This window comes from Taurulus bubalis, assembly GCF_910589615.1.
Source record: "Taurulus bubalis genome assembly, chromosome: 21".
NCBI classification, from domain to species: domain Eukaryota; kingdom Metazoa; phylum Chordata; class Actinopteri; order Perciformes; family Cottidae; genus Taurulus; species Taurulus bubalis.
In genome coordinates, this window is record NC_136609.1 from 11,395,513 (window position 1) to 11,411,580 (window position 16,068).

General features: G+C 41.4%; 2 protein-coding genes across 2 annotated transcripts in view; both read left to right on the top strand.

The window, feature by feature from the left end:
• Positions 1-2,089: 2,089 nt before the first annotated feature.
• Positions 2,090-8,067, top strand: cd2 (CD2 molecule; the record flags this gene model as incomplete). The annotated part of the gene is made up of 7 exons (XM_079236888.1): positions 2,090-2,200; positions 4,762-5,000; positions 5,451-5,628; positions 5,761-5,826; positions 6,199-6,276; positions 7,684-7,889; positions 7,978-8,067. The coding sequence occupies exons 1-7, from the start codon at positions 2,122-2,124 to the stop codon at positions 8,065-8,067; spliced, it is 936 nt and encodes a 311-aa protein (XP_079093014.1). The 5' UTR covers positions 2,090-2,121.
• A 4,194-nt stretch (positions 8,068-12,261) lies between these two features.
• The window catches only part of ptgfrnb (prostaglandin F2 receptor inhibitor b), a 38,053-nt gene continuing 34,246 nt past the window's right edge, over positions 12,262-16,068 (top strand). The window contains exon 1 of the mRNA XM_079236745.1: positions 12,262-12,384. Within this exon, the coding sequence (XP_079092871.1) occupies positions 12,333-12,384 (52 nt within the window). The 5' untranslated portion in view covers positions 12,262-12,332. The remainder of the gene's footprint in view (positions 12,385-16,068) is intronic.

Consider the following 16,068-nt stretch of genomic DNA (forward strand, 5'->3'; position numbering starts at 1 on the left):
GCAAAAATAGAACATTGAGAATATTTTGAATTATGTTAAATATTCTATGAAAAGGAAAATGTCTTGATCTCTTACTTTTATTGTAATGAAGTGAAGTAATGTTCCCGTATTGGTTTCCTATATTCTACATATGTGGATAAAGACTAATGGAAAGACATTATTCAGGTACCTGGAGTATTTTGCTCACTTCTTGTACCTTAAGGTTAACTTAGGCTTTGAAGATTTAAAGGAATCTATGATATACATATAGACAAAAGGAAACCCCCATGGTGCCAAAGACAGGACTGGAAAATCCACAAGCTATAGTGGCTAACAGGTATTTTAATATCACAAACAGCTCCACTTTCATTGATTTCTGATGCTGTTAAAGGTCTGTTCAGATCTGTAATGTTGAAACAGCAACATAGCAACGATAGTAATGTCAAAGTTTTTCATTATATAATACTAAATAATACAAATACTCATTTGGTAACATAATGGAACTTTGGTTCATGCAGCTGCCGATGTACATATTGGCATTTGGACATTTAAACTGATATTTCATGCAACATCATCATGAGCTGCACGCTGTGTGATGGCGCCACCATGTGGACAACTTGAACAGTTAGCTGTTGCAGTCAAAGAGTGACTCTGTTTATTCAATTGAGAAAAGTGTCACAAAGCATGAACCCGCACACAGAAAGAGAGTTGCATCACAGCTCCACAGACCATGTGACCTGCTCTACAGGTTCACCAGGGCCGTCATCCAGGGGCTTGGTCAGAGACGCACAAAGCCAATTAAGTGAGTGTTGAGTGTGTAGATTGTTCGGTTGCTCCTTAGAGGCAACACATGTATTAGGCAGCGTTAATAAAATGCTATTTTAAAATTTCATGGCACATTTCAAGGCAGTTTCTTTCAATAGCAGAGGAAGTGTTGAGGCTGTGGGTGTTTGGTTGTCGACGCTGTCTACTCACATGAATTAGTCTTAATAAAGTCAAAGGTTGAAGGGTTGTAATCTGGTTCAATATATGCATCTTGAATATCTTGTGTGGTTCAAAAATAAAATAAAATATTGTCAACGATTGGCCTTTTTTTGCCATTGGGTGGTTCTCATTTCCTGACTTTGTTCCTCCTGGACCTGCGGCCTCGAGGCCTTGACTCGCCCATAGAGGGTACGAGCGGAGGAGGCTAGGAGGAGAATCAAGGAGAGAGGAGTCGAGACAACGGGCAAATGAGACATCCTCTCCTCACCGTCATTTCAACTTTAATTGGGATGTCCTTCAGGGTGGATCTCTGAGATCGAGAAACAAGATATATTTAATAGTTGTAATTGATCAAAATGATCAAATAGCACCAGTCATGTGATGTATTTGAAAGATCCATCGTGTGTTACAGAATAAAAGAAGGGAATTTATTGGTAAAACCACAGATTTGAACTGTTGGTGCGGACCGATACAAACACACACACACACACACACACACACACACACACACACACACACACACACACACACACACACACACACACACAAGGTCCGAAACCAAAAGAAGAATTAAGCTGCAGGAGGATGTGAAATGTCAGAAATTACATTTACTCAGCAGCAATAAGAGCCTCAGTGAGTTCTTGGTTCCTGCAGTTAATCACGAGACAGAAGAGGAAATATTGACCCACGGCACAGAATGATTAGCGCTCTGCTCTTATGTGCCTGTGCACTAGTTGTGTTAACGAATCAGAAACACTATTTCATGAGATCATTTCGGGAAAGTTCACCAATCATGATGATGTTTATTTGACCTTTATTTAAAGCCAGAATAAACAGCACATTTGTTATAAATTGCATGAGCTAACTTGTCAGATGGATAGAAACAACAAGAAACGGAAAGACGGAAAATACGGTTGTATTTGTAGTTGCTGAAGCAACAAAGCCTTCTGAATATGACACTATCTTTGCTCTCTTTGTTCTAAGACAATGAAAGTAGATCGGGCTCCATGAATCACTTCCTTTAGAAACCATAAACACACACACACATATAGAGGTACGCCGACACACCCACACACACATATAAAGGAGGAGATAGCTGCTCTGACAGGAAATAACCTTGATAATGGAAAGCGGCTGCTCTTCTTTCTTCTGTGTGTGATGAAGAGGGGGATGAAGATGGCCGCCGTCTCCACCATCTCTCTGCTCCTGCTCTGCTGCTCCGCCATCTCCTCCACAGGTACGCCTCTATTCATCCATTCGCTCTCCTCCTTCAGGACATCGTGAGGATGCCAAGGATTTCAATCTGACTTGAATATTAGAGCAGGATACATTCAGTCAGCTCTTTAGTTCAAACGCACTTCCTGTCAGTCGGATTCTTAACATTTATTTTCACACGATTTTTAAAAGCAAAACCTTTTTTTAAAGGAAATAAATCATGTTTGAACTCTCTGGCCAACTCGCAGTACTTTTATATCTTCTACTTTTAAATAAGGGTTTTTAACTGGCTGTTCTTACAAATCTACAAACAAAAATGTATTAATTTAATTTTTTTCCAACCAAACATTTACATTTATTTCAGATCAGTATTTAATTCACAGCTGGATGCTCTGTATGTAAATACTGAAACTGTAAAATTACTTCAATATTTCATAAAGCTATTGTAATGTAAACGCTAACAATTACTTGTTTTTTATCATTGCATTTGAATAAAAATGCATTTAGTATTTGCTCAACTAAACACAGGATTATAACAGCTCAAGTCAAAAAGATGCAAAAAGATAATTTTTTTAAACGTGATTTCCATTAATGCAAAGTTCACAATACACTGGACTAATCCTTTGCATTTGACTGTGATAAGATAAATCAATGAATTAAGAAATAGATTTATCGCAACAAAACTATAGCTGAAGCTGTCATGGCAGGGTTGAGGGTTCAAGTCCCTGCTGAGGATCCATAACGTCTGTACGGTTGCGTTCATACGTGTGCGTGCACATACGTGTGCATGCACCGACTGCACAGAAATCCTCGAGCAGATGTGGTCACGTCTGTCTGAAATGAGGTTCCAGAGGACAAACAGGAAGCAAAGCAAAGGCGCTTCAGTAGAATTGCCGCCAGCAGCAGTTACAGAAATGTGATTTCAACACCTGAAAGAATAAAATACATGAACATATGGAAACTATGTGGCATAAATGACGCACTAAATAGCCACGTTTGACACAGTTATGGTGGAAAACGTTGAAGCAGGATGTAGATAATGTAGATAATTTCACTAACAATATTTTTGATGTTCAAATACATGAAAACAAAAAAAAATACATGTTTCTAATTTGAATCAGGTTAAACAGGTCAAATATGTAATGAGTCTGTTTTATAAAGTTCCACATTAAGAGTTGCTGGACAATCTGTAGGGGATCAATGAATCTGTAAAATAATGTTTTTTACTTTTGAAAAGCTATAATTTATGTTTTTATCATTGCGTGTGAATAGAAATGCGTTTGGTCAATGTTCAACGGAACAAATGAAAAATGCTGATTATTTAAAAATCTGTTGTAGTTGCTGCAGGCGAACATATTTTACTGCCTTTCGTTTCTTAAATGTCAAAGTTGATGTTTGGCCGCTTTCATGGTTGCAGCCTCGGAGGTGTGAAGATGCGGCGTCGCATCAAACCTGCACATATTCTTCTGTTGCTTCCTGCAATTGTTCTGCGGTTGTGAAACGGCCTCATTTAGTCATTTAGATCCTGACTGACAGTTATCTTGAGATCTTGAATTGTTCTCTGGAGATGATAATTGACCCAGGTGGTTCTGGGACTTTGAGAGGTCTCATTATCCCAAGATAATAAGACATTCAAGTCCCATTAAAACAGTTTGTGATATCTTCAGTAATCTTTAAATTAATCGTTAAAGGTGATCAGTCTGTTATCTTTAAGAAGGAGGCGTGAGAGAAATGTCTTCGGGTGGATTTTACACTTTGAGATACAAAGTTGTTCCAACTTTCTTAGTCATGAGGAAGAGAGAGATCCTCCCAGCCAATCAGAGGAGAGGATCGGGTTTCACAGAGTGCAACTGTTGTTTGAAGGAATCCCACATGTTTCTGTCCAGGTGGGTGTCGAGGCTGAAATGACTATCACGAAGGGAAATCTGTTCACTCCGCCTAAACGCATGGATTTGATCTCATTTATGAAGTATCGGACATGTGTTTCCAATACGAACGCATGAAAAGAAATATGATGTATCAAACGTACATCTCTCTCTAAAATGGCTTCCAAGAGAAGTCATGGTGATCTGGAAATGGTAGTAAAAATGGTTGAAACAAACGTCAATTCATGCACAAATGCACGATATATAGAGATGAGGTGTGTTGTGAATTGGGTCGCGATAGTTTTAAAAAGTGGGTCCCTGCAAAAAAACAACAACACTTCTCTAAAATGTGTGAGAACAGTTTTAATTGGCACTGAAATGAAAACATGAACCGTTTCTTGACTAGTTACGAAATTCAGAATGGCAGAAAAACTCTCGTCTGATCTTCATCTTTAACACACAGAAATAAAGTTTGGGACACATATGGGAGGCTCTTTTGCTGTGTGTGACAGGATACAACACACACACACACACACACGTCATCCATCGTCAGTGCACTCTGCAGAGGTGATGGGCTGTCAGTGGCACCACGCACTCAGGATGTGGGTTCACATCTCAAAGATCTTAACTATTGGTTCTGGGAACAACTGAACTAATATCACATGAACTTGTGAAATGTGCCATCTGATTCTCTGTGTTTCTTCTTTCCGTCCCAAAGATTCGACGGAAGTGTGCAACTTGCACGCCGCAACAAGCGCCGACGTCACGGTGCCGTTGGGCGCCACGCTGGCCCCGACAGACATGCTGAAGTGGATGCACAACAATGAATTAATCTTCCATCGAAAAGGGGAAAAAGTCGTTTTTGAGAGAGATAAGAAAAGGGAGAGTGTTTCTGAAAATGGATTCCTGAAGCTGACCAACGTGATGAAGAGCGACGCAGGGCAATACACCCCCATGGTGTATCTTAGTAATGGAAGAGCAAAAGGGACTTTAGAAGTCCAACATTTATGTGTAATGGGTAGGTCACAACTACACATTAGCAAACATGTCACTTTTTGTTCGTATTATTGTTGTCTTCAAGTGTGCTGTGATGCGTCATCCCAATCAGAAAACATCAGAAACATAATTTGGTGTAACATCAGGTCATCTGTTTACATCCGATCTCCTCCACTCAGACCGAGTCCCGACGCCTTCGGTAAAGGTTGAGTGTAAACCAACCACAGATGTCCCATCCGTGGTATTTACCTGCTTTGTTCAAGCAACGGTGAGAACAAAAGTTCAATATGTTTTATTTCCTTCATCAAGAGTGTCACGTTTCAATTGGCCTGCCAGCTTCCACTCTGGGACTTTCCTGTTACATATTCCCATGAAAACCTTCTGATCCATCCATTGGCGGCACGTTCACAGCAGACCAAGGGTCTCCAGTTTGCATGGCTGCAGAGCAGCAAGCCGTTGGAAAAGGAGACCGGTCAGACTCTGAAGAAACCAATCGGTCAGATGAAAACAGATCCCATCAGCTGCAAAGTGTCCAACCCCGCCAGCTCCTTGACCAGTGCACCTGTGACACATACCTGTGTTGTCAACGGTAAGTACAGTGGGATGAGCTCGTTTATGGTGGTGCTGTTTTCAGCCCATTCATCCATCCAGCAAAACCAGTGAAATAGTCAGAATCAATACTTATCCAATGTGCTTCTTCTCCTCCTCTTTCCCTCTCTAGAGCTCTCTATTTTCCCTTCCGAACTATTCGGAATTAATACCTGGATTTTTGTGGGCGCCGGTGGAGGTATGTCTGCTCTCCTGTGGCTCCCAGAGCATGGCGGTATCTTTGATCAGATTGTACTAAAACACTTCATAAACTGTGTATATATATATATACATTTCTGTATGTGGGCATCGGGGTTAAACTGAGACGGTTTCAGAACCAGTTAAAAGTTCTCACAGTAAATTAGTGTCTATCAATGAATCTTAGTTGCATTATTTTATTGGAAATTTTGTAATTTCAGGCTGCCATCAAAACATCTGGTCTCTCTGGCTCACTTACAGTTTGACTGTTGATTGGTGTGCATTGTCCCTGCAAAATAAACAAATATAATAAATAAAAGGAAATTGAAATACACAAGTGTTGAATTTCCCCATGTCTGTCCGTCCTCACCAGGTGTGGTTGTGGTGCTGATTATCCTCGTTATTGTTTGCTGCATCTGCACCAAGCGGAGGAAACGCATGCGACTGAAGGGTGAGGTTTTAATTTCTAATAATGTTATTACCATAATTCATGTTTAAAAAATAGTGTGTGTTATTTATGTTGTTTGTTTGTTTGTGTGTTTTATTCAGTCAATCATAATGGTGTGTTCACACCGGACCAACGCGGAAGTTTACTCGCGTGAGAGAAACGAGGCTGTTCACACCAAACGCGCGGCGCGAAGGGGGCGTGGCTTAGCTCTGTCGCTTGCCTCTGTGAGAGACAAGCGATGAAGCTTTCATTTCCGCTATCGACCATGGAATAAATAACCACTAGTTCTGCTTTATACTTGTTGTGGAAGTCCCAAACATGTCGGAACATGAAACGCCGTCGTGTTCGGGTTCATAACATCATCCGTAGCCGCACACAGCTCGGTGAATTTCACCGACTCCTCCAGGAACTGCGTCTCGCGTATCTCCGTAAAACGATACCGATTATGCCATCCACCATGGAAATAACCACCAGTTCTGCTTTATACTTGTTGTGTAAACTCCACATATGTCGGAACATCAAACTCCATGGCGTCTGGGTTCATAATATTATCCGTAGTCCCACAACAGCGTCTCAATGAAGCCGCTGTCAGCGCTGGTTCAGGCGCAGCAGCAGCAGTTTCATTCAGAAACGGGGAGGCGGCGGTGGTGACGGGCGGAGCTTCTCAACGCTGATTCTCAACGCTGATTGGCTGCCGCAACTTTGCGTCACGCGATTTCTCCGCCAGAGTTGGGAGAATTCAACTCACGCGAATTCGCGCCGCGTCCTTCGCTTTGTTCGCCCCAGGGCAAACGTTCTGTTCGCGCCGCCTCCAACGCGTCTATCTCGCCGCGGCGCGAATAAATCGCTAATTCGCGTCGCAGCGCGTCTGTGGATTGATTTAACATGTAATCTGGTCGCGCCGCGTCCGGTGTGAACACACCATTACAATACAATACAATATTCTATATAATATACAACACAGAAAGACTGAAAAGGTATAGGCAGAAGCAAAAATGCTTATATATTCCTATCCTAAATTAGTATTATCAATTCAATCAGATAATTAATTCGAAATAAAGAAAAACAAATAATACATACATACATACACATATACATATATATATATATATATATATATATATATATATATATATATATATATATATATATATATAGATAGATAGATATACATCTTCCATATATTTCATTCACACTTGTAACCCTCAAAAAATGTGTTGTAAATAATCCTTTTGAAAACCAAAAATGAGTTGACCATTCTTACATCCATATTTGAACTCCTACAATAGAAATACATCTTCTTTTAATCACATTAATATCGTGTGTAGATATAAAAAAAAAGACTCTTTATTGAAGAACTTATTTAAACAGTGAAGATGAATGCATTGTGGGTATTTCATGGCTCGCCAGAAGAGGGAGAGCTTCGTTTGGCGTGGACCAAAGACCAGCAGCCTCCTCCAGATCTTCTTCACCCGCATCGTCCCCAGCAGCAGCCGGCCGGACACACCGGCCCTCGGCAGCAGCGCTCCAGGCAGCAGCGCGACCAGCAGCGCCCCAGAGCCGCCGCCGACCACCCCAACCCTCGCCCCCAGGCCAGCCCCCGAAGGCCCGCACAGGTGGGGAGACGTCCCATGTGGGTCCGTGGAGGAGATCTCACCTGACACACACCGATCTGACGCTCTGCTGCTTCTCTCTTCCCCTCAGGCCCCGAGACCACCTGTTCAGATCGACGAAGAGCAGCCACCTCCTCTTCCTCAGCCCAGGAAGAACGTTGCCAAGACCCAGAGAGTGTGACCCCATGTGAGTGTTGGAGTCTGGGAAGTGTAATCGCACCTGCTTTTCTTATTCTTCTTCATTTGGGGATTTTTTTTCTTTACATCTCTATTGATGTTTTTGATGAATTCATTCAGACTCCGACAGGAAGATCAAAGACACTTTACTCCTTTGTGCCTCGGCAATAAACACGTTTGTTTTGATTTGTTGATAATCTCTAAAGCAAAGTAACAGTTGACTTTGAATCTTCATCATATTTCAGTTTATTATGACATGATGTGAAATCTTGGACTCCCTACTACTAGTTTTTTTGTCATCAAAATATTATAATTCCTCTTTAACAATTAAATTGTCTCTAAATTCTCAAGATATCAAACCACTATCTCGTTGTTGCAAATAAATATATTAATTATCGGTGATAACAAATGGTAACCTTGTGTATTATTAATTTTCAGACCCAAAACAAATATATATTTTCTCCTCTTCTCCTCTTCCACGTTGTTCTGCTCTCCTTTGTTTGGTTGTTTCTCTCAAGAATGAGAGCAAAGACTCCTCAACAACTGATAATGATTCATAAAATAAATAAAAGGCCATTATTGCACAATAAATAGATATTACTGTCATAATCTCAAACTCAGAGAGGGGTAGTTTTTGTACTTTTTATTTTAACTTCTTCCCCCAACTCCCTCTGCTGGGGAAGATCATGAGGTTCCAGAAAGCTCAGGAAAAAGCTGATAATTGGACGTTGAGTTGAGGTTTAAAGACGCTCCATGATTTTGAGTGCCTCTTAAGGACCCTTATGTTTCTGCTCTTATAACTCGGCAGAAAGCCAATAGACATATTTTCAATACGTTATTTATTCAGCATCTCATCTCACACAAGCCGTTATCTGGTTTTTGTTTTCTTCCTCCATGATTTTATTTACAGACTGCAGAGAAGAATGTCATTTAACGGTTTTCATTGTAAGAGCCACATTCTGTTTTACACAAACTCTTTCATGTGCATTTGTAGTTCGTTATGATCTCTTTGTGTTTGTATTTGTGTGTGAACTCGTGAATTAAAGGGAGAATTTATTACCAGAGACAGGTCATATTTTCTTCACCCATCAAACTATATAATAATTCATCATTCATGCTTTATTTTTGGAAACTACATGTTTGGCTCATGAAATGACAAACATTAACCTGATCATAATGTGAATACATGTAATTTATTCATAGGTTTGTATGCAGTAAACATACAAGGAACCACATGATATTGTCATATTCATCTCCAGAACAGCAATACCAAAGCATTTGCATTGTATTCATCAAAGTGTCTTCTATTAATGTAAAAAATGTAAAGTTTAACTGCATGCAGTGAAATAAATGATGTCAATTCTGATGCAACTTTTCCAGTAAAACATTAGTGTGGAACTTAATATTTCACATTCATCGTCATCTCTGCAGCTCGCTGTTTGTCAGGCTGAACGCTCAGAGCGTGTGTGTGTGTGTGTGTGTGTGTGTGTGTGTGTGTGTGTGTGTGTGTGTGTGTGTGTGTGTGTGTGTGTGTGTGTGTGTGTCAAGCTACCGCTGAGTGCAAGATAATTATCTGGTGTGTGTGTGTGTGTATTTGTGCCGGAGGTTTTCCTGTACTCGCAGCTTTTTTATGGCATAAGAAAATTACAAAATTGTACATCAAGGACATGTATGCAGCTGTAAGTGATTTGATCTTTATTTGATTTATCTTTATTTAAATGTCTTTGTTTGTCTGCTCACTTCTTACTCATTGTGTTCGGCTGCTGATGCTTTACACACACACATTGTGTTGCTGCTGATGCTTTACACACACACATTGTGTTGCTGCTGATGCTTTACACACACACATTGTGTTGCTGCTGATGCTTTACACACACACATTGTGCTGCTGCTGACTTGTTTTCACACCTTTTCATGCCATCCATTCAACACATCGGCCAAAACAAAACCAGCTGTGAATGTATTCTGAGTTAATATATGCAAAGCATCGGGAATAACATTATCACCCTGACTTGTAATACTTATGTACAACATGTAGTGAGCTCTATCATTATCATATTTTACTTCTGTTTTTTTTCCTTTATTGTCTTTAAGTTGTATTGCCTTATCCGCCAAATTAATTTCCTTATGTTTTTATATAATCCTGCAGTAGTGTCAAATTCTTCAGTTCAGTTGATTTGCTTTTGCAAATAAGAAAATACTTTTTTTAATCCAACTCTCTATTGGTTTCCTTTAACACAGCATGTAGATTTATTTAATTATATTACATTGCACTGTTCATGTGAATAAACTTTAGAAACATCAGCCATAAGCAGGCATGTCAAGGATGCAAAATAAAACAACATTTTCTGACTGTTAAGTGTTTAAGTCTGCACTGATTCGTTTTGTCCACTAGGTGGTGCTATAGCTTCATGTATTCAGGTACAAGCAGGTGTAATGTGGTATCTGTCGTCTCAGTATGGTCACCAAATGTGTCAAGCTAATCTGCTTTCATGCAGTTTGTGTACATGTATTATTTTTGTATCTTTGGTTAAATATTATATGTTCCTTTACAAGTTATGAAAATCTTTTAAATATTTAATTATTATTTTATAAATGTATACATAGAATTCAGCCTCATATCGACCTATTTCCTAAATCTGTCAACTGTCAATGTTATATGTTTGAGGCCACCAGATGGCGCTTTAGGCCCATGTTTTCAACAATATGTCGTGTTATTGGCTTTTGAAGCGTTAAATCCAACTTTGACATAGTTCACACGACCTTGATGCCTATGTTGTGACTCAGAGTATGAACACAAATGCTTAAGGAGAACACAAAATAAAAAAATATGTTTTCCTAAGCATGTCACCTTTTGTTAAAAGGCATTAAAATGCACCAAACTTCGCAGAATGGTCAAGTTTCATCCAACTTTTAAAAAGTTCAGTTTTCAATAAAGCCGTCAGATTCAACTCTTAAATAACTTCATGACTAAACTATAATCCACTTTGATTTGTTTCTATGAGGAACTAATTAAAGTCTGTATAGGTTAAATGAATGCTAAGTGAATTTCCACGACTGCAACTATGCAAGCATGATTCATAGCAGTTCAGATTGTACACTTCCTCAAGTGGAAAAAGAGGTTTCGGTCTTATCATCTAAAATGCGTCATATCTGAGGTGACTGCCGGTGACTGGCTTGAAATTAAAGTCTGTCTGGTCATTAAAACCAGATCCGGTGCCAAGAATCTCCAACCTGGTTAATGACTGATAGGAGAAGGAGGGCAGCAAGATAACACTGTGTCCGGTGTGTGTGTGTGTGTGTGTGTGTGTGTGTGTGTGTGTGTGTGTGTCCGGTGTGTGTGTGTGTGTGTGTGTGTCAGTTTGAACAGATGTTGTGTGATGAACAGACCCCGTCGTGTTGAGACCACATACAGGATCCACACTTGATTCCTCTCTGCCCCACACACACACACACACACACACACACACACACACACACACACACACACACACACACACACACACGATTTTAAAAATAGGATTGTCAAATGTATCCCAGCAGATGCCCCCATGAAGTGTTAACCTTTGACCTGTGGCCGTGAGGCGGCCTGCAGGGTGGCTGTGATAAACCGCCCCATGGACCCGGATGTGTCAGCCTCATTAGAGTCTCAGCCCTGCAGGATTAATGACAACTGTGGATGTTGAAATATGGTGAAAGGCAATTCCTGCACCGCAAATAGATCAATAAACAAGACGCATTGATCTGAAGTCTATGAAGGAGGAATCCATCACATCAAAGGTGGTCAACGCTGACGTGTAATAAAGACTAATGCACCATAAACCTCGAGACAGATTGATCTGGGAATCTCTCCCTCTCCACCTGGGACCTCCCCGCTCCTCCTCCAGCCCGACACCCAACTTCCGGCCCCTCTCTCTCTCTCTCTCTCTCTCTTTCTCTCTCCCTCCCCCTCTCTCCCCCCCATCAGCCCCCCGCTATCAATGTCTCCTCCTCGTGCACACGTTAAACCGGTCCAGTGTCATTAGTGTAAAAACACTCCCGTCGGGGATTTCGACACCGTTTCCCCCCCTACCCTTCTCCCGGACCAGGAGTCACCGGTGTGCATGCGCTTTGCGTCGCGGCTCCGCCCGGTGCGCGGTGCGGACTGACTGCTCACATCTGAAGAGTTTTATTGGATTGACCGACAGCGGCGGGAGAGGACTGGTGTCGCCCCACGCAGGACAAAGAACACGGGGGGGAATAAGCAGAGGAAAAAGACACAAGCGAGGAATGAACATGGATAACTGTCTCGTCACACTCGTCTTCGGTCTGTTCATGCTCGGTAAGAAACGTTTCTTTGCGATAGATCATGAACTCGTGGAGCTCCGTGTCGCGTTCAGGCCCCAGACTCCATTTAGAAATGCGACAATGTAGCGTTTACTTGTGTGTCAGCGAACGAACATGATGTGTAAATGATCAATTCAAGTGTGTTTGGTTAGTACAACATCCAATAATTAATTCGGCATGTGTCCTATCCATCAAGCAGCACTTAAATAAAATAAAATGTCAACCTTTTGAACTGGTTACACTGCTATCTGCGGCCATTCACTCTGTGCTGTAATGGCAGAAGTTCTGGAGGGTGCAACAAGCGAACAGGTTAAAGTTCACATTTAAGTGAATAATACGGTTTGCTCGGTGTGTGTGTTCATGCCGAATTGGAAACTGAATTCTGGATATTGACATAAATGAATAAGCTATGTTGTCGGAGATGTCTGCTTGTGACGTCAAGCAAAAACGTTAAATTGACTTGTTCCTAAACGGGGTTTGGCACGACAGCGTCTCCCTGTGAGGGGTTATGCATCACTCACCTTATCACTGTGTTAACACTGATATACAATTAAATTCAGCTGATGTAATGAATTAATGTCGATAGGTGACACATTATTCAACGAGCCTAAGGTGAAATTAAACAGCAGCACATCATGAGGACGAAGACATGGGGGAGAAGCCTCCCTTCTCCCATGTTACACACACAGTGGGAAATAATGCTTAAAACCCCATTTAAGGAGAGAAAATAGTCCAAGTGTAATGTGTTTCCTCCCATCAGTCTCAGTCCTGCTCAGCCTCTCATTACCCAACTGTACATCCATGTATTATCCAACACCGGGTGACCAGCTCTGACAAGGTCCCATTAGTCCCCATTAGCCTGCTTGGAAGTCAAACTGTGCCGGCCATCACGATTAGCCTTTTTATTATTTGCCTTGTATTCATACCAGTCAAACCAGGCTGACTAATTATCTGACTGGTTTGAAGCAAAGGGCCAGGCTGCTTAGTCATGAGGCTGGTTTCCACACCAGGGCTTGGCCAAACCAGGCTGCTCATGGCTTAACTAATACTGAAGTTGCCATATGTTTGAGAGCGTAATGGTGCCGTGTGTGTGTGTGTGTGTGTGTGGGGGGGGGGGGGGGGGGGGGGGGGGGGGGGGCCTTGGCTTAAATTAGTGCAGTGTAAGATGATCAAATGTCGCCAGCACTCCTGTGGTGTGTGTTTCTGTCCGTGTGTGTGTGTGTGTGTGTGTGTGTGTGTGTCTGACGCTGCAGATGGTAAAGTCGCCATAGATACAAATCACTTCCCTAAACATGAACTCTGTTCAGCTGCATGTATTGCTACTCTGATCCCTGACCTCAGGCATCTGCTGCCATCATTTCTGAAGTGGAAATATGAACATTAGTGGATGTTCTGTCAGCTGAGATCTGACGGGAGGCTCTACAGTTTTGAAAAATACAAGCGCACTTACTATTAAGCTTTCAATTTTAGGCATTCATTATGCAGTCTGCTTCTATCGTGCACAAATCTTACGTTCCACGATTTTGCCATTCATGTCAGAGAAATATTTCATGACTGTCGGGTCAGGCCAAGAGAGCATAGTGCTGTTCGAATGAAGGGAAGGAACTTCCCGAAAGTTGAGGAGAGCAGTCTGTTTTTGTAGTATTTGAAATCTGAATTTTGAGGCAGTAATGGAAATATGGATAATTTATTCTCTGTAGATAATGTACCAAAGCTGAGGAGTTTTTAAAGTTAAGTTAAGACACAACCTGACCTTTTGGACAGAGCCATGCTAGCTGTTTCCCCTTGTTTCCAGTCGTTATGCTAAGCTAAGCTAAGCCCCCCCCCCCCCCCCCCCCCCCCTGGCTGTTGCTTCATATTTACTGCACAGATGCAACAGTGGTGTCGCTCCACACATGCCTGGTCATGCCACAGTGACATAACACATCTTGCACTGTGCAATTCTTTTTTTTTTACTCCAGATTCTTGACTTGATTATTAAACTTTCTGAGTGTCTTCAGGCTCCGCTGGCTCTGCAGTATTCCTTCCAGGAGAGACGGGCAGGCTGGAAATTGAGTTAGAAAACCATAAGTCTCAGCACCTGGCCGAGAACATTCTCTTCTCTTATCTATTTTAGTGATGTATGACCCTATCACCCACACACACACACAGTATATTGTATATGTTGGTCATTTTGTGATGCGGCATGGCAGGAATCTCATTCTTTTGAGATGCACAGAACAAAATGCAGCGTGTATTTGGGCTGCTGCTCCTCCTCATGCTGGGTTTTCTTGAGTTGAATGACTCACTTGGTCACAATTGGCTTGGCGTGCGGCAGCAACCCCCCCGGAAGAATCCAAAGTGTCGTCCTTGTCTGACGTCATGTCGCCGGCGAGTGTGACACACGTTTTTTTTTTGCTGCTACAATAACGAAGATATGGTTTTAAAGATTGACGGAGATGGGCCACAGAAACTGAAACATGCAGTAGGTTTCTTTCTCCCCGTGGTGCGTATTTCATTGTGACTTGTTACTTACTAAAGCAGAAAAAAAGCAGCAGAAAGAAGCTCTCACTCAGCAGGCTCTTGCACACATAACACCCGGCCGGCTGCCAAAAACTCAAGTATTGATGGACTCTCAAGTATTGATGGACCATACAAGCACAGGACTTGTTTATGGGGCACTTTATTTCTTTTTTAAAACTCTAGCTGATCCAGTTTTCTGAGAAAAGGACCAAGAAAGAAGACATTTGTGTTGTGCAGTGATTATTAACACTTTCCGATGAGAATGAAGAACATTCGAATAATCCTGGTGCCACTACTGCATGCAGCATCTGCACGTTAAGATGATCTGAGTGCAGACGTCGAGGTGGTTGAAGTGTGTGTGTGTGTGTATGTGTGTGGAGGCCTGCAGCCGGATTCCACCAACCAGGAAGCAGAGTGTCAGACTGCTGTGTTGCTACATGCTTCACTCGGCTGGAATGCCAGAGTTTAACACTTTTTAATGGCGGAGAGGGAGGAATGTAAAGCAGGTGGCTTGATAAACGTCTCTAATTCTATGACAAACAAAACTGAATCCTTTCACACCAACCTCAGTCTCCGCCGCTGCTTTCCAGCTTTTAGGAAATCTGTTGACGTAATCGGCAGTCGGTGTTCTTGTCAAACAACGTAATGACCGTGTGTGGAAATACAGGGATATTTGCATAGTCATAATCATAACTGTTCAGCTCCGGACATGTTTCAACATGCCCTGTGCATGTGCTGCTGTCAGATTACATGTTGGGATTAGTAATCCATGACTTTGTCTGATTTTTATGCCACACATCAGCCTCCAATATATATATATATATATATATATATATATATATATATATATATATATATATATATATATATATATATAAAGCTTGGACCAGTTATTTTGGTTTTACTGCTGTGTTACTTAGAGATTAATCAATTAGTTGTAAAATGTCATTAATCGCCAACCATTTTGATGATCAATCTAGAAACATTCTCAGATTCCAGCTTTTGAAATGTGAATATATTGTGGTTTCTTTACTCTTCCGTGACCGTAAACTATTCATCGTCGTCCTTTTGGGAAACAAATTTCACCATTTTATGGACCAAACCACAGAAAATAATCAACAGATTAATTGTCAATGAGAGTAGTTGTTAGTCGCAGCCCTAGTCTTACTGCTTTTAA